This window comes from Seriola aureovittata, chromosome 2, assembly GCF_021018895.1.
Source record: "Seriola aureovittata isolate HTS-2021-v1 ecotype China chromosome 2, ASM2101889v1, whole genome shotgun sequence".
Taxonomy (NCBI): Eukaryota; Metazoa; Chordata; class Actinopteri; order Carangiformes; family Carangidae; genus Seriola; species Seriola aureovittata.
Window position 1 is genome coordinate 20,365,994 of NC_079365.1, and position 24,251 is coordinate 20,390,244.

The following is a 24,251-nucleotide window of genomic DNA, read 5'->3' on the forward strand; positions in this document are numbered from 1 at the left end:
TACCTTCTCGCTACCAGCTAGGTCAACCAGGTACAGCTTCCCACTCAGCTTCTGCTCCGTCTCCACGTTTTCCTGTTTGATGTTTATCAGGAAGATGCTGTGACTGCGGGAACTGTGCTCATTCATGTCTAAAGAACAAAGTGATGATAGGATGAGGACAGGAGAGGAAAGGAGAGGAGATACTAATTCAGACTCCTTATTTAAAACGTCATTCATTTTTTTTCTAACAGAGAGTTGTTAAAGCAAGATGTTCACTTTGCACCGCATCACGCATTTCTCACCTTTGCACCTTATAATGTTTTTACTTTAACTGTGAAAAATGTCTGACATGACACGTCTGACAGTGTGAGTGTCGGAGCATCAGGAAGATCAACAGCGTGACTCACTAGTGACAGCAACATGACGGCTGGCCTTCCCTTCATCTATCACATCCATCACTTCCTCAGGACTTGTGACAAATCGCTCAGTGCAGCCCTTAGTGAAAGAAACACACGTGCACACATTCATTTGTGCAGTGAGAAATAAAACACACATCACATCTACATCTACAGATACGGTATATACATGCACCCATTTTAAGTTTCACATAGAAATGCACACATATATTTAAGTCTGCAGAAAAACAAAAGTTTGCATTTTCATTTACTGCAGTATCCCAAAACATTAAAGAAAAAGTTTGACAATTTGGGTAATAAGCTTATTTGCTCTCTGGCGTTACGTTAGCTAGGTAGCTTGATGAGAAGATCCACTTTAAACTCTTGTCTTTTTTCTTGGCTCTGAAGAAATAGTTGCTCCGTACATAAGAACTCATGAAACGCCAAATTGTTGTTTTCATACTTTTTTTGCACAGATTAAAGGGGCTGTTTGTAAGTTTTCTCTGCCGCTGAAAGTGGTTTCTTGCCAGGAGTGGGTGGTGGTGATTGTTCCTTGAGAAGAGGCTATAATACGCCTTCTGAACAGCGCTACGTCTTCAGGGCAGATTGGTGGCTACAGTGAGTCGCAATCAGAAAGTAAGGACATGGGCCCAAGCTAGCTGGTTAGCATGCTAACTTCAGTAGAAGAAAAGATGTGTTTGTAGTCTTTGGTTTAAGCTTAAAGCCTTAAAAGCAAAATGAGAACAAATATTTTCCAGGATGTCAAACTATTCTTTTAACACACGCCAATGACACAAACAACATCTACATAATAGAGATACAGAAGCTTTTGCTGTCACACTGAATCTTGCCGAACAGTGAGATGACTCACCTTCACATAAGGAACTCTGTTTTTGTCTTCATGCACTGAAAGGTTGGTTTTCGTCACTGGGGTGTGAGGGACAATAAGGAGAGAGGTCATTGTTTTACCCAAAGCCTTATGTATGTGTATATGTGTGTGTGTGTGTGTGTGTGTGTGTGTGTGTGTGTGTGTGTGTGCGCGCAAATGAGCACTGGCATGTGAATGTGTTTTTACACTCAGCACAACTATAATCAGACCTGACTATGTTTCCCCTCGTGTTTGTGAGTCAGACTCAGCTAATGCAGTGTGAAAAAATATTTTAGGCTCTAGCTCTGAATGTTTTTAATGGAACTCAACTATTTTTGCCAAAGTCACAGAGAGGTTAAGCATGTGCCTCTGCTTATGTCAACGAACAAAATATTAATTTTTGGCAAAGCCACTTTATTGGCCCCAAATTCCGGCATTAGTCATTTCACATTTGACCGTCCTATCTTGTCAATGGTAATTAAAATCTCACCGGATTGTGGTGCTGTTTTTTCCTTGGACACTGTGTGCCCTTTTGTGTGCAGGTGTGTGTCTGTGTTTGCGTGTTTTATCACCCTAGACTCACTTTTTCTCTTTGCAAATACCTGCACAGGCTGTTCTGTGTGCTGCATCAATTCATCTCGCTTGCTGTTGACTCTTTTTTTTTTTTTTTTTTTGTCCATAGCTTAAATGTTCCTCAGCCGCTGAGAACTCCCCTGCATACAGATGGGGGCTTTCACCACTGTCTCAGGCTCCATTTAAGATGTAATCACAGGGATGCTGCCTACAGCTCTCTGCTCAGGCCTCTCCATCATTTTGTACTGGTTATATATCTCTGTGATAAGACTATGAACTGCAATGTTGTGGTGCTTCAGTGTGTGTAATGCCTAAAACCACTAAGTTTTATTGTCTGAAGCAATAAGTAGCAGTATAAAGGAAGGCATCATACAGCCTAACTATTGTAAATGACCCCTACTTTAAAGTATGTTTAGTTTGATGCAGACACAGTTTAAATATCTTTTTCAGCCCTGAGTTATGTCTGCAGATTTCCTCTCGGCTTGCATTAAATAGAAATTTGTGAGTGGGACTTGCCCCTCCCCATCCCTATTGGATATTACACCCTGGTGACATTGTTAGTTTATCCTTATGCACCTAGGTGCCGCTATATATAAGGGTTTGAATTTCCAACTGTGTACTTCAAGGATGTACAATGTACAGTATCAACAGATGTGAGTTGTGCTTTCACATTTTCAGTGCATAGTGTTGAGTCCAGATCCATATATAACCAAACAGGACTCGCGCATTCGTTTGATGAAGTATGCAGGACAACAGATAAAGTTCAACACGTCTAATTTATTAAAAGTATAGTCAAGCATATAAGTTTGAGATTGCTTACACACCATCGAGCAGGTCCCGAATTTTATCCATGTAGATCTCAAAGTAGGATACCTGCAGCAAAAAATAATGAATAACTAATTAAACAACATGGAGGACACGGAAGGAGAAACTGATACAGATAAATGAGGGGAATAAGATGCATGTTCATTGTACAAATATGCAAAATGATGTTGCAGTAATCTCTCCTGCTGTGTGCCTGGCAAGGTATTATCCTCTATTATAAAACTGTGATAAAAAAGGAAATAAGTAGAACAAATATTATAGGATTAACATGGTTTATATATCATCATTTATTGATTATCGCCGTATTCCACTCAGCCCATCCATGTGAGAATGACCTCAGAGGTTCAAGCTGAATTCCCACTGAATGTATCATGGTGTGTGAGAGCAAAAATTGAACATGCACATCCCTGTGTGTGTGAGACAACTGCACAAATGCACACATGAACAGGCACTATTTGAAATTCACACCAACCTTTATATGGAATTCTAGGTTCTCATCCATTGAAAATATATGTTCGAAAATATCCTCAGCGATGCGGGGGATGATTCCCATTCCCTGGGGATCGTGAAGGTTCCCCTACGAGAAGAAAGACTCAAGATAAGAACATGCGAGTGAAGAGTGGAATACATGAGGACCCTGGGATGAATTAAGTTGAGAGTATAGTAAAAGAAAGGAGAACAGATAGGCCTTTGACTTGAAAAGGAACAGGGTTGTTTCCCAGAGAGAGTTGTAAAGGAGGTTAGTTCCCACAGCAGGCTGGAAAAGTGAGATAGAGAGCAATGACAGTGATGGAGGAAGATGTAATGTCAGGGACAGCAGAGGAGGGGATATAAATAAAATAAAGAAGAAAAATCTGTGTGTGTATGTGTGTGTGTGTGTGTGATCCACAGTGTGTGTTGAATTATTTAACAATACTGTACCTCCATGGTGTGTGTCTTTCCAGAGGAAGTCTGCCCATAGGCAAAGATAGTCCCATTGTATCCACCCAGTACATCTGAAATGAGGAAAAATAAAGCATGTTAAATAAAGAGAGAAAAATTAAACAAAGAGGAAAACAATGAGAAAATGAAAAATGGCTGAGAGTGGCAAACAAAAAGAATATCTGACAGAATTACAGGTTTTATCCAGACAGGTGCATCAACAATAAGACAGGAAGGCGGACGGGTACCCAGACAAAGACAAATATCTTTGGCCTTTGCTCCAAAGACGGATGAAACTGTGCTTCATAAAGACTGCGTGCACTGAGGAGTACATGGTATTTAAGCTTGGACAGAAGCTATACGACCTTTGCGGCTACACGCGATAAACAACACCTACCTGCAGAGTTAAAGTCACTCAGTGAAGGGAACAACCAAGTACAGATATATTATCCTCTCCATTCATCTGGTAAGAGCTGCAGTGAGAGCAACACCGCCTCACCAGTTGGGGTTATAAAGCAACACACTGCTGAATGTCATACTGCTGACATAGTCTCATAAACCCCTGTGGGAAAAGTCAAACATGCATGAAGAAAAACATATTGCCGTGAAAGGACCGGCTGCCACGGGTTAACTGACCACAGACTAATCAGAAAGGCTTTCAGCTGACGCCATGCAGCACCCTCTCCCCTCGCTCCCTTCTCCTCCACTCCTGTGTTGCTTTTACTCTCACAGCTCTCAGCTCAGCCACATCTCCTCCTCTGCTTCTTCAGGGTGGTCGTAGTGAGAGACCGACACATTAGAGAACAATGAATAAAGAGCATGTTTCTGACAGGAAATAAGGACAGCGGGAGATGAGATTGCTAGACACCAGAGGAGAGAAGACGGAGAAGAAAGACAGCATGAGTGCGAGAGAAAGACAGCGGAACAAAAGGAAAGAAAGCAAATATATGGATATATCTCTCAAAACCAGCTTTCTCTGGTTTGGCTTGCCCTCTCCATTACCCTCTCCTCCGGACACATTTCAAATCTCACTTCTCATCTAATGCCTTCATTCTCCTAAATCCCTAACCATGAATCTTTCCTGCCCTGCGCTGTGCGATTGATCGTGCCTTTTTCATTTCTTCTTTCCTCTGTCTACATTGTAATCTCACACTCTATAAGTTATTTCACCCACAAAATGAATTTCTTTTTCATGTTCCATCTAGAACTAGTTCAATTGAGTTCCACAGGCACTTTGAAGGTGGTAGAAAAATGAGACCCTAACGGGGGGGGGGGGGGGGGGTAGACATGTAGAGATGCAGACGGAGGGAGGGGCGAAGGAAAGAGGATTTGACTCTCCAGGGTGTTGGTTTCGTTTGATCTTCTGGATTCTTCAGCCGTGCCGTGATACAAGCTTGCATCTGTGCATTTTGATGCTCATACCTGTAGGTCGTGTGACTACATCACACCATAGAAACTGGTTTTCTCACTGCCTGTAAGGAGCTACTAATGAATGGAGCGTAAAACGACATAGCTGATCTGGAGATCCCAAGAACATGGTGATGTGCAACAAGCTGTTGGATCTGACTCACCTCGGACAATCTGCTTGGCACAGGTGTTGTAGACCTGCTCCTGGGTGGTGTTGGTGGGGAACACCTGGTCAAATACATACGACCTCCCCTGTGAAGGCCAACACAAACACAGTCAGCTATACAGCACAGACAGTTTAGAGAGTACTTCAGATTACTGTCAACACCTCAGCCTCCCCTGTGACTTGTTGTAAAATCCGCCCTGGGTAGTTCGTGGAGCAGAATACAAGGGTGTGTGTGTGTGCGTGTGTGTGTGTGTGTGTGTGTGTGTGAGTGAGTGAGTGAGTGAGTGAGTGAGTGAGAGAGAGAGAGTGAGACTTCACTCACACATCATGTTTTATCACTAAAACATAATGTAAAGCCATATTGCCCATATAAAAAAGTGCCACATCAATATTACCTTTACACACAGTGAACACGCTTTATAGACGCTGTGTCCATCTGTGTGTATTAGGCCAGAATAGCAGTGCATATATCACATTAACAGGCCCATCTGTCTCCTTTTGAGCGGTACAGTAGCGTCCTGCATTTTGTGCTACTGAGAGGCAATGGGTGTTTTGAATGAGTGCAGCGCAGCATGAAACCTTGGGCAAAAGACTGTGTGACCCCGAGAGAGAGAGAGAGAGAGAGAGAGAGAGAGAGAGAGAGAGAGAGAGAGAGAGAGAGAGAGAGAGAGAGAGAGAGAGATCACATCTGAGGTGAAGCCATTAGAGGGAGCGTTCAAGGACTTGAAGACTTGATGTGATGGAGTGGAGAGAAAAATGGAGTGGAGAAGTAGAGCAGAGGAGTGGAAATGCAAAGAGGGCAGCGGAAAGTAGATGACCTGAAACCAATGTTCGCATGTGAGAAAGACCACAAGAGAAAAAACACACGCAAGGCGAGAAGGAATGAAAGAAAAGAGCCCGTATTCATGACTGAAGCAGGTCGAATGTCAGTTAACCAGCCTGCCAGGCAGTAAACACAGCTTGTCCATCAGTGAGGGACCAAGCAAGTCAGCCAAGCTGCTGACTATCAGCCCTTTAACAAGTCACACAGCCAACCAGAGATATGCTAATTCAACACACAGGCTTGGGTTGCCAGTCAGCCAATTAATTAGCCAGCTAGCATCATTCCGCTGAAAAGCAAGTTAGCCCAGATACTCAGTCAACCACTCAGTCAGATATATTTAGTAATGCATCAGCCAAGTTGTTGTGATGAAGATAGTGAGTAAGAGACGTCTAGTCTCCTTAATTAAACAAGCCTCACTGCTAATAGGCCTAATTTAATGCAGTGTGTGTGTGTATGTATGTGCGTGTGTGTAGGTATGCATATATATGTGTATTAAAATCACAGTAGCAGTGTTTGCAATTGTACAAGGCACCCTGGACCACAAGTAATTAAAAAGGGTCCATCCAATCATCACAGTTGTGTTTTACTCACATATTTACACTTCTCATTGTGTTGTATTTGTTGCATGACAATCATTTTGAGCATTAATGTTTTACATGGTTCTGCATGTACAGACTTTGATGGTATAACATTTCTACACAAGATCTCTAAACTTTTCCATGAAAATTAGTGACCTGCATTTCACTCTCTCTTTCTTTCTTTCCGTCTTTCTGACAGAAAAAACATGGTGAGAGATCAGGTAATGACAGGCCACAACAGTTCCCAGGTGGACTCCAAACCAAGTATTGCTTATCTTACACCGCTTGACCACCCACACACCCCAATTTATTTATTTAATGTGTGTAATGTGCATTGCATTAAATTTCATTATTTCAGTTCAGATTTATTATGGGTGTGCAGGCCAAACACTTGACAATACTAACACCTACTAGACATGGGACTCATTTTGGGTCTTGAACCGTCATTAATCATAGAGAAGTGACTCAGCTATGCCTGCAGAAAGGCTGCAGCGTTCCCAAAGGGTATTACATTTCATGGCTGACAATAAAGGTTTCTTATGTAATCTGGATGAACTGTGTAATGGACACCAGACCAACAGCTTTGTATTCTATCCTTACTGTCGTGAGGGTTGTATAGTGAGTGTAAGTGGGAGAGCACCGTTACATAAGCAAGGCATTAAATACTGGCTCCATGTATCTTGTACTATTCCTGCTCCTGCACTAGAAAAGAAAATATTATTTTCCTATGGGGGTAACACATTAATAATGCTTGAAAATAAACTTTATTGATCCCTCAGGGGATTAAAGAAGAAAAAACAAATTTAGGAATTAAAACCGTTTCAACACGAGGAAAAACAGAGAGAAAGTGAGAGCTGCTCTAAAAAGCTGCCACACACTGTGCACTATCTTGCATTTTATTATTGTTGATTGGTCTTACCAATTGCCATGCTTATGCTTTTCATTGTTACATAATCTACCATAAAGAAAATGACATTTTAGCCAACACGTGTTTCAGTCCTTTACATAAAAGCCATACAACACAGGATCTTGCTCTAAACAGTGATTATCTCTGCACCAGCAGTCTTGAATATAATACACCAATAATCCCCCCCGCACCTCAAAGTATTACATATGGAGCCTGCTTCTCAACCTTTTAAAAGACGCAGTCAACAACCAGCTAGACACAAAATCCCTAAGCACGAATACTTGTCACTGGCTTGAATAATAAATTCTGTCCCACACTTTCAAGGATGGATGATTTTGTAGTGTAATTCACAATTTATCATGTTTCCTTTTACAGGTCAAAAGCACATTTATTATGTTGGTTTTCATGTCACATTCAATTTAAAACTTTGCATTGATCTGTCAATTTGTGTTAGTTTCCACAATTGCCATAGAAAAGATTTTATTGTTTATATGATCAATAATTAATTATATGAACTAATGAATGATGAAAACTCCAATTTTATTAAATCACTAATATTTTACACAGGCCTAGAGCTGTATGGGACTCATATGTAGTATTCCACTGGAGTCAGTTTACTGCTCCTCTGCTGAGCTTGGCTAGTTGGATTTAGGAGGACTAGTTTATCTACTGTTACCTGTTTTTCTCTGGTATTATTAGATTTAACTCGTGTGTTATTTATGTGGTATAATAGACTCAGTTACTACGATGCTGGAGCGTCAAAATAGAGTTTTCAATTATAGAAAAGAGGTATGAAATTGGGGTTAAATTAGCTGTAACTAAGGGCAGAGGTGGCTATTTTACCAGCAAGCTTCAGCTGGAGTGGATGGTGTTTGCCTCTGTTTTGTAGCCCTGCAAATTTGGGTTAGGGTTAGTTAGTTGTTTTTTCAAAAATTACACATTTCTTTGGTATAATAATTGTAAAACCTATGTCAAATACTTGTAGTCAGATTCTAGTTTAACCAACATACACATTTTGGCTTGTAGTGCAGTATGCATGTTTTTATTGGACTTTTCAAACCATTTAGGACTTTAATGTTTCAATTTCTATGCATTTTTATGTTTTTTTTAAGAGAAAGTTGCTGTTATACACAGCAGCTCAAGATCCCTTTCACTGTTGCCATGGTTTAACATGCTGCCTGGTTCTGTAGCACACTAACACACTCAGTGTTTACTCTGACAGTGAAATCTCATACATCAATAAAAGAGTATTTAAAAAAACTGTCAGAACAGATGAGTTCAACCTTGTGATTTTTTTTGTCTGCCCTTCTATAACTAAATATTTTGAGAACAATCTAATGAGGTGATAGATTGAGATTGTGTAACATGTCTTATCTTGGTCTGCCAAGACAATCAGGATGTTTTTCTCTCACCACACAGTACTTCCATACGAACCTATTTTATAAAGAAAAGCTGCCACAAAGGAGGACGAAAAAATGCAATTTTGTGCCACTCCCAAGAGCTGTAGCTGAAAATCAGGTTGTATTACTGCAGAGTAAATCACTGAGTGGGAACATTTCCACAGTGAACACCCACTTTAGTGTTCCAGCTTTACATAAAATAATTTGTTTGTGACTGAGGGTGGAGACAGTTTGGCAGAATCCAAGCCTCAATTTTTCTGTATGTCTCTTCTATTTCTTAATAAGCTGAACTGTTTTGCTGTTGTTTTCAAGTGCAGTAATCACAGCTGCAGGTACAAACAAGTTCCCCATCAGAACTGATTAGGGCTGACTCTATTCCCAATGAGCCATTTGTAATGCAACATACAACAACAAATGCAAAATACACTAAATGAGAGATACAGAGGGGAGTTGAGATGTGGTCTTCATCGACGTGAATAAAATGAGTCGGTTATGTAAGCTGGATGAAAAACAGCCCTTTGCCAATCATTTGGTCCACTGACTCCACCGTTAAAAAATACAAATCTACTCGTGCTGCATAAATATGATAATAGCATAAATGTACTACACATTCTGTTAGCTCTCTAAGATACATGTCCATCTCCCTGTCAGGCCTGTCGCTGCAGCCAGGTATAGAAACATTTACTGGTTTGTCTGTTTATATAATTTAAGGCACGTCTTTTCAATTATGTGCATGCACATTGATGTAGAAAGCTGGAATGGGAAGCAAAGTGTGTGTGAATGTGTGTGTGTGTGTGTGTGCGTGCGTGTTTGCTTATGTGTACATGTGCATGTGTGCAAATAATATAACCAATTATGTTTGTACATGCAGACATTGTTCATGGCCCTCAGCTTTGTGTGCGATGTCAAACACCCACATCCAATGTCCAGCCTGCAATCTGCCGCTGTCTGCCAGGAGACAAATAGGCAGTGGGTTGCAGGCAGTGAGAGAGAGAGAGACGGGCAGAGAGAGGAAGAGAGAGAGAGGGAGAGAATTAAAAACTGCAATAATCAACAGAAACTGTGAGAATCATTGGGCCAGGAATAGCTGAAAAACAAGACAGATACAAGCAGGGAACAGCAGTTGGTGTGTATATGTGTATATATACATATATATATATATTATATATATATATATATATACATATATATATATATATATATATATATATATATATATATATATATATAGTGGGTATAAACAGCAGTAAAATAAGAGACAGTGAGAGTGAAATACGATCAAGATTGAAAAACGACAGGTGAGGGAAGTGGATAACACACAACAAGAGAGACAATCGAGTGATGGCAAAAGAAAATGAGTTAACAAGCCTGGAAAAGAAAAAAAGGGAGGGATGAAGGGTTGCAGCAGCAGCAGCTGTTGAATTTAGATGGGGGGTCTGCTGGTAGGGTTTAAGACCCTGGGGACCAAAGAGGCTCCTCCCTTACCAGAGGGCTTGGCATGGGTCTCACAGACACATAAATATATGTACATACAGTGTACAGACGCATTTAAATCTTGTACTTATGTGTGTACGCAAACAATAACTTGCCATGAAGGCATCAACTAAGCCTTCTGAGCTAAATGACAGTACAGGTTGTTTGTCAGTGCAGTCCAAAATCAGTCAAGCTGTACTACAGCTGAGTACAATGGATCGTTATTAGTTTAGCAGGTAATTGGTCACTAACCAAAGTATTGGACAAATTTTGACCTGATGATGGATCTAAAAGACGAGTTTAGGGATCACCAATGTGATTACAATTCACCCTTGGGGGGCCATGAATGTGTGTATGCTGTTGAGACAAATCACTCAAAAACACTAATGTTAACCTCTTGGTGGCGCTAGTCAAAAGTCAGGGCATCACCAAAGGTATTACATCACCTGAGAACCACGAAGGTCTGTATAAAGTTTTGTGCCAGTTTGTCTCAGAGTTGCTAACAGTCACTAAAAACCAAAAATCTCAACCTGCTTGTGGTGCCAGAGAAAAGGTCAGCTGGATTCTCTTTGGGGACAATTAAAATCGACACAGAATTTACCCAAAAAGGTGGCATGCAGTGACTTTAACAGATAGGCAAGCCAAGCAGAGCAGCCAACCAGTATCACCAAACAAAAATATACCTTTTCATGACAGTAGCAAATCTCTCTTAACTTCAGAGCTCGTCTCATGATTTTGTGCCGCCTGTCTTTCCTGTGCTGAAAGTATCTCTCCTGAGTCTTGCTTCTCTCTGCCTGGACATCTTCATCTGTCTCCTCCCTGGCTGAATAAATTTTAGGGATTATTTTTCTGAACTAACAGTAAACATATCAAATCTGCTGTATGGAGGAAAAATGTCACTGCTATGGTAATCTTCAGCATATTTACCATTAACTGACAATAACACCCTCCAGTGACAAAGCAGAATCCTGTATTTACCTGCATCAGTGATATTAACTTTTCCTGGCTCATCGTCTGGACTGTAGTTGGGAAACACAGAGGAAACTTGTGGTGGCAGCAAGCACCACAAGAAAGCTAGCTGCCGTTATGTCTGTTGGGTGACTAGCGATAGCCAAAGCCAAAGCGATAGCCAAAGTGTGTTTGTCAATCCCAATACCACCCCTCACAGGCTCAAAGTTTTGGAGGCGCATTCCCGGTAAGTTTGTGAGGGATGTGTCACTGTCAAACCATCGAGGGCATGAGGGCTCTCTAACAAACTTTTTGAACCCTTTATGGACACTTTCGGTAAGTCCGCGTGACTGCAGACTTTGTGACTTCGAATTACCCAAAGTTCATAGCATTGCGACACGGGGTTTCCATCGTTATCAGGGGACGCCCGGAAGCGTAAAAAAAACGGTAATAAAACGCAAGAAATAATAAGATAGAAGAAGAACAGTTGACAAACAAGCATGTAAGGAACGAACCCTAATGTAAGCATTACAAGAAAAAAACAGTATGTGACAGAGCTCTGTAGTTATTTGTCATATGATCACACGATGATAAATTACAAATATCCAAATTGGATCAGATCCAACATTGTTTTTCTGTTTACAAACAGGGAGCGAAGGAGGGGAAAAAAAATTACACTCAAATGTCCATAACCCACAAATGAATGCAAATGTTTTGGCATCATCAAGGTAATATGATATAAGTGCTGTCCCATTCCTCTTTAAACTATTTTGAGCCCTTGCAGCCTTGCACACTCAAACACTCACCAGGTGATGTAAATTAAATCTGTGGGGGGTCAGGGTTTTAAGGTTTAGGGGGGACATTGGGACTGGGCCCTTGATTTAGCCTCCGTTCAGCGATCAGTTATGACCCTGCAGCCTTATACGCATGCGCAGACGTGTGTGAAACCTTAACTTGCACATTAAGAGACAGCAGTAGCAAGTAAACTAGCAAATTATACTGATTTATCATCTTTGTGTAAGATCTGTAGTAAGTTTGACACAGAATATTGTTACATAAGTAGCGCATCTTACTTCGGGAATAGCTCAACGTACGCTGTGTGTGTGTAGCGGGCGAGAGCAGTGTGGCCGGCGACCTGAGCAGAGATTTAGCATGTTAGTTAGCAGTGTAGCTGTGAATGTACAGTGCCATGGATGTGCCAGTAAATAAATGCTACGACTCCTCGAGACCGAAGTTCCGTCGTCTTCCCTGTGCTTCCCCACTACAGTCCACAAGATGAGCCGGGAAAGGTTAACAGCACTGATGCAGGTAAATACAGGATTCTGCATTGTCACTGGAATTCAGTTCATGGCAAATATTTTGAAGATTACCATGGAAGTGACATTTTCCTCCATACAGCACATTTGATATGTTTATTGTCAAAAAAATAATCCTAAAACTTCTTCAGCCAGGAATGTGACAGGTGAAGATGTCCAGGCAGAGAGCAGCAAGCAGGAGAGAGACTTTGAGCACAGGAAAACAGCCAGTACAAAATCCCTGAATTTAAGAGAGATTTGCTACTGCTGCTGTCATGAAAAGCTATGTTTTAGTTTAGTCCATACTGGTTGGCTGCTTGGTTTGGCTTGCCTACCTGTAGAATTCAAACCACGCCACTGGGTTAAGGCAACTAAAACTACTTAGTTAAAGGCATCCTGTGAAGTTTTTGACCCACATTAGAACTATGGGCAATGTTTTTTGTTGCTCCTGGTTTTTGCTTTTTGTTTTTGCTTGTTTTATTTATTTTTTTAACCATTTTTGTATCATGAGCATCAAGGATGCACATGATGCTTTTGATGAGAAACAGTAAATCGTAACTTTGTTTACAAGAAAAGGGCACATGGTATCTCTAAGGTTAAGGAGAGATCATGGTTATGGCTAAAACAAATCAGTCAAGGTTACAAAACCAACACTGACAGCTGTCTCCCGTGCCAAAGTTGCACGTTATTTACAGTCTCCGCCCTGTGAGGTTTTACAGCACTATAATTACCTCATGCCACATCCACCTCTGCTTCTGACAGACAACAGGCATTACTCACACGGCCATAAAAGGTCACTTGTCAGGAAACTGTAAGCATAGATTGTTTTAAGTGTCTGTGCAATTGACAAATGACTTCATTTTCTTCATTTAATTTTTTTTTTTTATGAGGACAAAGGTGCAGTAACAATATCCACAAGAAAATGGAAACACAGAAGACAACACCCTCTGCATATGGTGAATATTTGTTGGCTGCCAATGCTTGCTGAGAGGGAACAATGCTTTCCAAAACACACACACACACACACACACACACACACACACACACACACACACACACACATACATATATGCACATTTAGATTCCATTCAGGACATTTTAATGCTTGTCACATCCTTCCTCTCCATCTAGTTTCAAACCAAAGTGCCCCTCCCACCAACCAGGAGACATATAGCTAAATGTTTTAAAGGCAGAGCTGGATGAGATAAGAAGGTTAGGCATGTGTTCCTCCTCCTCCTACACATTGGTGGGCTGTCAGGCAGGCAGGCAGACAGGCTGCTCACTTTTTGCTCCATGGCTCGTTTGCAGTGGTTTGGTGTTGGTGTGTAAGCTCGACTGAGGGCAGAGGAGGAAGCGGAGGAGGGGTCCCATTTTTGTCTTATCAGAGTCTAGTGGTTGAGAGAGAGAGTATGTGTGTGTGCACCTCAGTCTCTGTCAGCCTCTGTGTCTGTCTCCCCCACAAACTCATCAACTATCCTCTCTCTCTCTCCTCACACACAAATTCACATACAAGCGCAGTGAGACTGACAGGAGAGAGGAGTTCAGGCTGCCAACGTCTGCTCCATCCGTCAAGCTAATCAGGCTTCGAGCCCCAGATAACAGCATCATTAGCAGTTCTCTCAACAACAGAAAACCCCTCACAACTGCTAAAGCTCCAGTCACACAATATTACCAAACGTTGCTGTATCTCCTAATTCACTCTATAGACAAGTCTAAGCAGAGTCGACTGGCACAGTGCCTCGAGGGCAAAGCGGCTCTCACTGCTTTAGATATACAGCAGTGAAGATTGGACGCCGAGATCCAGTGATGGTGGTTTATTTTTCAAGTTGTCTTGCAGCTATCTTGTACTTTTTTGTAGCTATTTTACTTAATCACTAGCTTAAGGAGCCAAAGTTTACCACCCAACATTACATTGTTAACACTCTGCTAATAATTTCACATATTTTCCTGCGTCAAGTTGTTTATTAAAGATCCACATGTAGAAATGGAGCAATTAGTCCCCCATCAAAGTGAAATACTCTGCATAATTCATCAGGGTGAGTGAGAGGGGGAGGAAGGAGAACAGAGAAGTGGAGAGCTTAGGAGAGGGAAGATTAGGTTTTGTTCACTGGGTTTCCGACCAGAAAATAGGAGCAACACCAGCCTCCCTACGGACAACAGGAGAGTGAGAAAAATGGAGCTTCAGAGCCGCATCAACGCTGTGAGTTCAGGAAAACGAAGAGAGAGACGGAGGAAGACAGACAGACAGACTGAACGTAAACCATGACAGATGAACTGAGACGGCCTGCAGGAAGTTACAGAAATAATAGACTCAGATAAGAAAAAAGACAGCAATAAACATGCTGAAAAGTATTCTTAGTCTCTTAAGTGCGTCTTGAAAATGGCACCACTCCAGAAGTACCACGGTGGCTCGACCTGCCTGTCTTTTAGGGCTGGGTAGCACTGAAATTCAGAAACTGTCTAGCAGTGAAAGCTCTTGCTGAATGGCTAATCTTGTTTACTTAGTATCAGGTAGTTACTGCCTGACAGTTGAGTTTCAAAGTTAATTCTTGAGCGTAGAAACTGCTGTTGACCAAACAATCTCACCTCAGGGTCCATTTCCTTTAAATAAATGGCTTGACATTTTGGGGAAATACACTAACTCTTTACTGCGTGTTAGAGGAGAAGATTGATAAGACTGTAATTTCAGCAGCTAGTTAGCATGGCACAAAAACTGGGAAACCAGGGGAAACAGCTCTGTCTGAAGGAAACAAAATCTGCTGACCAATACCTCCAAAGCTCATCTGTTAAAACTTTACACCTTTGTTTGTTTAATCCACACAAAAACTGATGTGTTAAAAATGATGGATTACCAGAGTTCACTCTTTCTTGGTCAGGAGCAGTGACTTCCTGGAGTCTTGTCGTCACTGTGAGGTTGCCAAACAGGCAGCTCCCTGTTTCCAGTCTTTGTGCTAAGCTAAACTAACTGGCTGCTGGATTCATATTTATCATACATGTCCAGTATATGCAGTATCAGGTTTCTCAGCTAATTCTGGGCAAGAAATCTATTAACTTGACTATTGAGATACCATATTGACAATAGGATCCCAGAATATCAAATAACATTCAGCTCTACTGTCTTCCTTGAGCAGAAAAGAGCTAAACACATATACACCCAGGAGAGGTCAGAACATCCTGTAACAGCAAAGCACACAGAAAGTTATACCCTGTTCAAATAGACTGGTAATGCACAGCAGAGACACAGAGAGAATGAAAGAGGGGGAGGGAAAGAGCATGAAGAAGTGAGGAAAACGAGATGCCTCATCATCTAAGTGACATTTTGAAGGTTCCAGTGCTTGCCCACAATGTCACATTTGAATGGGTTTCCAGCCTTCACATGCCTTCCAGTTATTTATGTTATAGATGTATAGAAATCCTACAAAAAAATAAAATAAAATAGAAACAATGAGTTGTCTGACATGAATTGGGATCAGCGACCTCAGCCTGGAGCAAATAGCTTCGATCAGAACCTGAGACAGTCTGAGAGCCCAGCTATTAGCTGTCTTTTATCTCAAAGGGAATATTTGATGTCAAAGGAAATATTCGAGGTCTTGTGGACTCGCCGTTGCTATCTCCATTTCAGCCAACAGCCACCTGCTGTCGGCTCAACCTATGTGTAAGCAAGTCCAGTCAAAATTAATTCATACAGGATGCATGATTACTCATGACAGCAGCTTTTGTCTCTGTCTGCATTGCTTCTGCACAACAGGCAAAGAAGAAATCTTTTTTTTTTCAGGCAGCAAGCTTACTTTAAAAAAAAAGCACCATGCCTAAGTGCTAATATAGCTCTGAATGCATAAAGTAATCCACTTAACACTTACTAACACATAGGGAATAGGCAATGCATCAATTTATAACAAGTTAAAATTTATCTGCATGTTTTCTTGTTAAAAAGGGGGCATGCTGTTCCCCCACTCATTTTGAGAGTGACGCCATGTTAAGAAAGAAAGCTCTTAACCGAGCCATTGATCCCTCTCTGCCAATAATTGAATTAGTGCATGAACCCGTGAGCCAACTGTGCTGACTGAATTTAGCTGAGAGGTAATGCTCCGATGAAATGATAATGCAGGCAACTTGTAATGCAACAGTCACAGACATCTCCAGCTCTGTGCCAAATTGAAATAGAGATTTTGTGTGGTGCTGGTCCACAGTTCCAATTAAATCTGAATCCAGAGCCTCAACACAGTGACTGATCCTCAAAAGTGCCAGAGGAAGACACGTGCAGTAGTCCACCATCTACGCCAATGAGCCACGTCGTACGATTAGTATGAGCCCTGTTAATGACCACATGTGCCAGAGAATGAATAATTAATTAGGCCTCAGAAGTGTAGGATGGAAGAACCCATAGAAATGCATGTTACATTTCTATCAACTTGTGTACGCTGCCAGCAATTAGTAAACCCAGTGGGGAATAGCAGGGTGGAAAATAAAGCAATCCAAGAACTAGTAGTAAGAAATGATTTTAATATTGCTATAAAAATCAACAACATGGTCATGAAGATTCTTGTTGTAATTCAGTTGCAATTTATGGCGGAGCCATGCAGAGAGGTAATGTGGATAATAAAAGGCCCAAAGAAAAAAAAGTTTGCATAAAACTGAATTAATTAGAAATAGAGAGAGAGGAAAAGGTGGAGTAAAAGAGGGAAAAAAATCTGTGTTGTGATTATCAATGTGCCGACTGGGAGCTACAAAGACACAGCATCATGGTGCTGTAGCCTGAAGAAGTGTTTTTTAAAGTCTGGATTGGGAACAATCCTGGGCCATGGAAAGATTAAAATAACTTGAAATTGATGTTTGCCAAGATTTTCCAAGTCTCTCTGATGTAATGTAGTTTGAATAAAATCCTAAAATCAGGGCAAATTAGATTAACCTAGATCAAAAACTGTAAAGGAAAATGTGCTTGAAAGCATGGCTCCCCTGAGGAAGGGGGAAAAAAAGCAGTGACCTAAAGTAGATGTCGTGTTCTCAACTGTCAGTTCGATAAACTGAACCGTGATTAACTGAAGGAAACAGAATTTCTGAGCATGCAGAGGGCAGGGAAGCTCCTTTCCCCTCTAAGGGATTTCCTCCTTCCTGTGCTATAGTAGCAGGCCAATATAGCACCAACTGCTTGGGGTCTTGGCATATGCATACACGTGTGGGAGCATGTGCGGATGGTTACGATGTACTGCCCACAGACGCCGATGGCAGACATGGGGACCAAGCGGCATCCTGGGCAGGGCCGTGGCTAATGAGGAGAGGATGCTCCATTAACGCTCCCCGGAGCTAAAAGCCTGGTAGTCACAGCCCACTCCTGTCATAAAGGGGAAGAAATGGGCAGGAAAGGTACTGACGAAGTGGCACAAGCTTATCTAACCCTGGCATGCGTGCACGCTGAGTAAAAATAAAGATGAGCTGAAGGAACTGGCAGCTAATATCCTGTTGAGTGTGGCTGCTGACTAAATTGGTGCCAGTACAATGTTAATATTAGGGAAAAGATGAGAGGGAGAACTGGCAGCCCATATTGGTATGGGTTGCTGGTAGCTAGATGAGGTTCTCTACAGTTTAAAGCAGGACAAGTTAGCCATAAGGTAGCGGTGATTAGAATATCGATTTGGCTCTTGAAAGAAAGCGAAATTAATGTCAGCAAGTCCTCTTCTCATTCTGTAGACTCCTCAATTCTCACAGGCAGTTTGGCACTTGGACCTTTTAATGTTCAGATTCCTGATTGACAGGACACCCCCACCCCACTTCCACTGAACTTCTTCTCTCACATCTTCCCAAAACTACTGCTGAGTCATGAGGAAATGAGCAGCGGACGGAATCATTACACCATGAAATACAGCCAGACAGAGGAAAAATACAGTGAAGCTTGTGTTGAGGAAGAGAGAGGCAGAGAGAGAGAGAGAGAGAAGATGAAGTCTGATCCCAAGTGGTAGCAGCTCTGATGGTGGCGTCCGACGGGAAAAATGAGTGCAGACCCTGACCCTACACTGCAATCCCATTACACTGCCTAATTGGATAGGGTGTGTGCACAGCAGTGATAGAATTAGAGCACTAAAGTGGAAGAGCAAGGGAGCCCTTTGGACCTCCATTTCTGATTCGGTTTGGTTTGCAGACAGTTAAAGCCATTGCAAGGAAAAATATCCTTGAGGAGAAACGGCTCCAATAGAACTATAAATAACAAAAGGTGCGAGACAAGTAGAAGACTTTACGCGACTGACGTTCACCGGCAACAGTTTGTTTCAGAAGCAGCTGTTTTCCTCTCCTATTTTCTACCTTGGAGCCTAATCAAGGAAGGGGCTAGGAAAGAGAATGAGCTCTCAGCCATGAACGATAGGAGGAGAGCCGCAGCCCCATTGGAAATCAGACTTCTTTGAAATAGAGTGGCTGCTGATGAATAATCGGTTAATTCTTAACGATATTGCATGCCTATTTTCTGCAAGAGCAGCACACCTTATGATCTCAGTTCATTTTCATTCATCTCAGAATGAGAAATTCAGCGCCTTCTTGCAGAAAAGAGCAAAGCCCAAATGAAAATTGTGAGCTTAAGTGCAAAATATACTCCATCTCCGTGAACCTTTTGACAAGGCCGTTCTAATCCTCTATTCATCCAACTGAAAGTAAACAAGGTGTACGTACTGTATTTCACAGCTGTGAGTACAGCAGTCGTTACCACCATGGAGTTTCTATAGAAGACTTGTAAGCAGTCAAGGGAAGCAGCCGCCAGGGAGAGGTAATCCATAGAATTATAAATGGTGTGCAGAAAATAGAGAATCAATAGTGCTTTAATGCGTACATTTCAATTGAGTTCACTAATGTCGGTGGAGGGACCCAATTCATCGCAAGCAAGTTGACCCTCCTTCCTATCCATCACGGTCAACCGAAACATAAAAAAGGCAGCGTCTGACAGGATAATTGCTGACCACTAGGGTAACAAACATAGAGAAGAAACTTTTTTGTTTTTATGTTTTGGTTCAAAACTAAATCTCTGGGATGCAGGCTCATTAAAATGTGGCCTGCCTCTAAAGCTGGAGAGTAATGGCCCGCGATGAGAGGGGCCCACAGTTTCAGTGATACAGTGACCTATAGTTTTAGAAACGCTGTGCAGTAAATCCACTGTGGAGATTTAAAGCTCAGAAATAGTTACGCTTAGAAATGCAGAGGGATCTAATACTCTGTGTTAACAAGTTGTGTCATACTCCCTTACCCCCTTAAGTTAAACTCAGCCCAAGCATGGCACTAAAAATAATCATAAGGGTTTGCAACAACAGCAGTCAAATGAACCATAAAATTATTTCATTTTGGACAAAGGGAATGAAAATTATGCTGTTTATCCTCTTGAGCACCAGCACCACTAGACTTTTGCATCTTAAGAATAATAAACACCAACAAACAATAATAATAATAATCGTTCAGACACCTAACTTGTATCTTATCATCATATACTGCCACTGGTATGATCCATAAAAGCATATAATGTATTTTTAAAAAAGCCTAGCCTGTGTACAGTTCATATGGCACTTGCATGTGATCTATATGTCTTCGCCTGCAAGCGAGAAAGAACTCCCATGTCTTGCTGCCTCTGAGTCAGCCATGATCATTTATTTATTCATAGAACTGAATCCAAAGCGTGATTCATCGTGGCAGTCTTTTTCGCCTGCCAGAACATTTGGAGGGACTATCTGGCCCCTATGACGCCGCGTTATTCAAGACAGTAAAATACTAGAGACGGCTGATACTGAAGACACAAAGGCCGCGCCTTGGGGCCGTGCAGGCTGGGTATGGTTATTGCTGTCACATATAGCCACAGAGCCCCGCGGGGCTCCACAGGTGGCCTGGCATGTGAGATGAAAAAGCACATGGGAAAGAAACTAATAATAATACATTTGTTTTTGTGCCACACAGGTAGAGGATGTAACATATCGCTGCTGCCATTTAAAATGACTCTTGGGAAAAATAGTGTGCCAACGTCTCAAAGTGCTTCAAGGAGCTGCTAAGAAAAACTGACTGTCTCACTTGTGGATGAGGAGCAAAAGGTTTTTTCGGTTTTCCTGTTATTCATTTCAACACAAATGCATTTCTTTGTTGATAAAACCTTTGCTGTATCACCGGGTTCAGGGTTGATTGAGAGATTCTGCAGTGTAGTGTAGTCAGTGTGTTCAGGCTGCTGCTGCTTGCTTGTTGCACTACAGTTGCTGTGCAGTGATTCCGCACTACTGTTGTCAAGTGGATGGAGCATAGCAGAACTTCTATTATGGTAGTGAAGTCACCAAACCTCAAGTTCAAGTCGATTCTTAAGTCCTCAGTATGAAATGTAAGTCCATATTCGAGTCAGTAATGTCAAGAGTCACAAGTCAAACTGAGTTGAGTTCTTTGTACTCAAGTTTGTGACCAACCTCAGTTTAAAACTAATCAATCATTATATATCAGCAATTTATCACAAAGAATTACCACCCAACTCTGTAGTTCTCCTCAACTCTATGGAGCAGTTCAGCAGTTTATATTTTAGCTCATTGTTGTGGTTTTATGCACCCCTACTTTTCTGTTTTGATTCACACACAATGCTCTCATCAGCCTCATTTCCAGCCGCAGCCGGCAGCTATAGAAAATGCCCTGACAAACCCACTGTATGCTTCCGGCCCAGTCACAAAAGGTCTAAGCGACTAGCTGGTGAAAACAGTGGAGGAGCTGCAGCTAAAGAGATATTTCCCCCAGGAGTTGGTGAAGAGCAAAACATCCAAGTGGCAAAAAACTCCTCAAGGGGGCAAACGTTTCTCTGTATCTGCTGGATATAAAGTGGCAACTGTTTGCTCACTACCTACTTTATAAAATAATGATATGTCAAAGGAAAAATTAATTCATGCTGCTTTTAGGCGAAGCCATGTAACTCTCGAAAGTCAAGCTTTCTCTTACAAATGAAAATTTAATTCCTAACAACAACATGCAACAACCTTGTACAGTTCAATACACTTGGGGTTTTTACTGCTTCAACCCGATTTCATGACCAGTAGCTTATGGAGGTTTAGAAAACTTTATGTTGCTTATCACTTGTGCTACTGTTACACTGTCTTTAAATAAAGTCAGAGATAAACAAATGAAAATGTCTGTTATCAATAGACTTGGGTAATAAAGGGAAGTCATTGTGCCATTATCCTGTCATTGCCATTTGTGGTGACAATGGTCACACTTCAGCAAATGTTACATATTCCTGCTTACTTAGGCATTTTTATATTGAAATTTAAGTTGATGCTTAGAAGGATGCATGGCTAATGTTTAAGTTGTTCCAGTGCAAGTCGGTGTTCAGGTCATGAAAACTCACATCCAAGTTGATTTGCAAGTTTTCAGTGTTTGAGTATGGACGGCACACACACCTTCCCAGACAGACTTCACCTGTTTACAGTGTTTTGAGAGCCCAGAGACTTCGATCATCAATTCAACACACCATCCTCCCCGATGTTTAATCTCTCCTCCTTAGTCTCCTACTGCCTGCCACCCAGGTGCAGCCGGACCATCACTCAACAACTCAAATCATTGCCTCTGTCAGTTAACAAATTCCGGACGGAGCCTTCTTCGAGCAGACAAATGTGGGGCCATCAGTGCTGCCCAGATGCGAATTGTATTTATCAGCCGTCAGAATGCGAGTGCTTAGCTGCTTCTACAGGGTCGCTGCTGCCTGCCGGCGTAATATTTTAAATCCTGATCAAATCTGACGGCCGCAGCATTTCAACTCTCAGGAGACATATCTTTTTCTTTTTCTTTCTTTTTTTTTTTTTTTTACAACTTCCACAGTATTCCAGAGCTACAAGAGAAGGAAAACACACACACACACACACACACACACACACACACACACACACACACACACACACTGAAAACATTTGCATGCTTAAAAGTCCCTCACATCCTACAGGCCTCCAAAGTAATTACATTCACAGCGATGGAAACTGCGCACATGGTATTGAGATTATATTCACTTGAATAGAAGGGAATTGAGGGGCAGTTAGCGCATGAAATGACTGGAAATATACAGAAGAAGAGAAGTGCACGCTTTTGTTTCCAGACATTATCAGTTTTGAAGGCTCCAGCTGCCACACAGACGTGTTGGTAGGGAACAACAGCCGTGCAGTGCGTATGTTTTCTTGTCATAGTGACAGATCACAGTTCCCTTAACTGGGTAATATGATTTCACTTCATTTCCGCACACACAGTTTCAGGCTCTCATCATCTGTAGGCTAATATGAAGTACGCATTTCCTGTCTGACACATAATAGCCTGAATGAAACAGAAGCACTGACATCAAATAAATTATTGAAGAAAGTGATTTGAAATATTGTGAGATTCAATAGTTTGAATTACCATTTAAATGTCTTTTTTTCATTATGCTGCTGTCTCTTAAAAATAACCACATGTTCCACAGTTGCCAAGATTGATGCAAGAATGACTGATTTCAAGCTGTTGTAATACCAACCTGCCATCCTTAAAGAGCATCAAAATAATGTGATAATGAGCTACCACTCTGCTCGTGGAAGACATCCTGCTGCTACAGCCAGGCTATACAAGGCAGTCACGCAGGGATAGCTACCCCAGTGTCTTGCATTTGAATGTGTGTGTATGCAGGTGTGTAACAACAGAGTAAACTGATACGGATTTTCTGCTGCCTTCATCATCACTTGAAGTCAACCCTCCGGCCAAATGGGTGTGGATTTCTCTCTCTCTCTCTCTCTCTCACTCTTCCTCTGTCTGTGTGTCATGAGTGTGAAACACACATACAAACACACATATATGTCGATATTTCTGTATGTGCATGCATGTCCATTTCTGTCTACGTGCTTGCATATGTATTAGTGTGTGTGGATGTGTTAGCCGTGGCCCTGATGTGCTTTACATCTAAACAATGAGAACATTTGCATAGAGCGCTCTAATCTTGCTCCTGCAGGCCACTAATTTTGCTAAAAATGTCAATGGTAAGGCGATTACAATCACACTGTTAACCTCACCCTCAGGCACGTATTCATCACCCTGATAAACATTTTATAGTTTGGTTCATATTCATTGTAGTGACAGTAATCATTAGCTGGTATTCAGTTTGCACTGAGACAAAGCCAAGATCCATTTACTGGACAGAAACAACCCACAGAGCATAATTATGACTCTTATTAGATCTGCAGCACCTGATAATTCACTGGCGCATTAAAGGCTGTCCTCGAGAAACATCAACAACATCAATCAATCCTGCATGATTATCTGAGGCAGCAAACCCACCAAAATCCAGCAGATCAATACTACAGAGGAAACAAATAATAAGGCACAGTGTGGGATCACAAAGGTGGGGTCAAGATGCATTTTTATGAGTTCTTTTTTTTATTTTATCACCATGTTGGCAAAGCTCAGGCTTGTTGGAATGTATTGATCTTGGGCTGAATTTCAAAAACAGAGACGATGCTGGCAAATTATCTGAATTACATGACCTGAGTGCCTGTTCATCATTTTGATCTACCCTGTATTTCCTGCAAGGCTCAGCCTAAATGACAGATTTTGGGACGCCTTGGTGCCTGTTAATGGCAGCAGCACACACCTGAATGCAACATGCTGATGAGAATATTAAGGGGCTATACTTAGTTTGATCCCAGTCAGAAGCCTTTATGCCTCCTGTCTTGTCTGGCCAGTATATT

At 41.6% G+C, this 24,251-nt stretch overlaps 1 protein-coding gene across 1 annotated transcript in view; it reads right to left on the minus strand.

The window, feature by feature from the left end:
• Positions 1 to 24,251, minus strand: part of kif5ab (kinesin family member 5A, b) — a 61,995-nt gene that overhangs the window by 37,101 nt on the left and 643 nt on the right. The window contains exons 2-8 of the mRNA XM_056401618.1: positions 5,133 to 5,220; positions 3,562 to 3,635; positions 3,113 to 3,217; positions 2,640 to 2,688; positions 1,246 to 1,301; positions 387 to 474; positions 4 to 128 (exon numbers count right to left, since the gene is read on the minus strand). Of these exons, the coding sequence (XP_056257593.1) occupies positions 4 to 128; positions 387 to 474; positions 1,246 to 1,301; positions 2,640 to 2,688; positions 3,113 to 3,217; positions 3,562 to 3,635; positions 5,133 to 5,220 (585 nt within the window). The remainder of the gene's footprint in view (positions 1 to 3; positions 129 to 386; positions 475 to 1,245; positions 1,302 to 2,639; positions 2,689 to 3,112; positions 3,218 to 3,561; positions 3,636 to 5,132; positions 5,221 to 24,251) is intronic.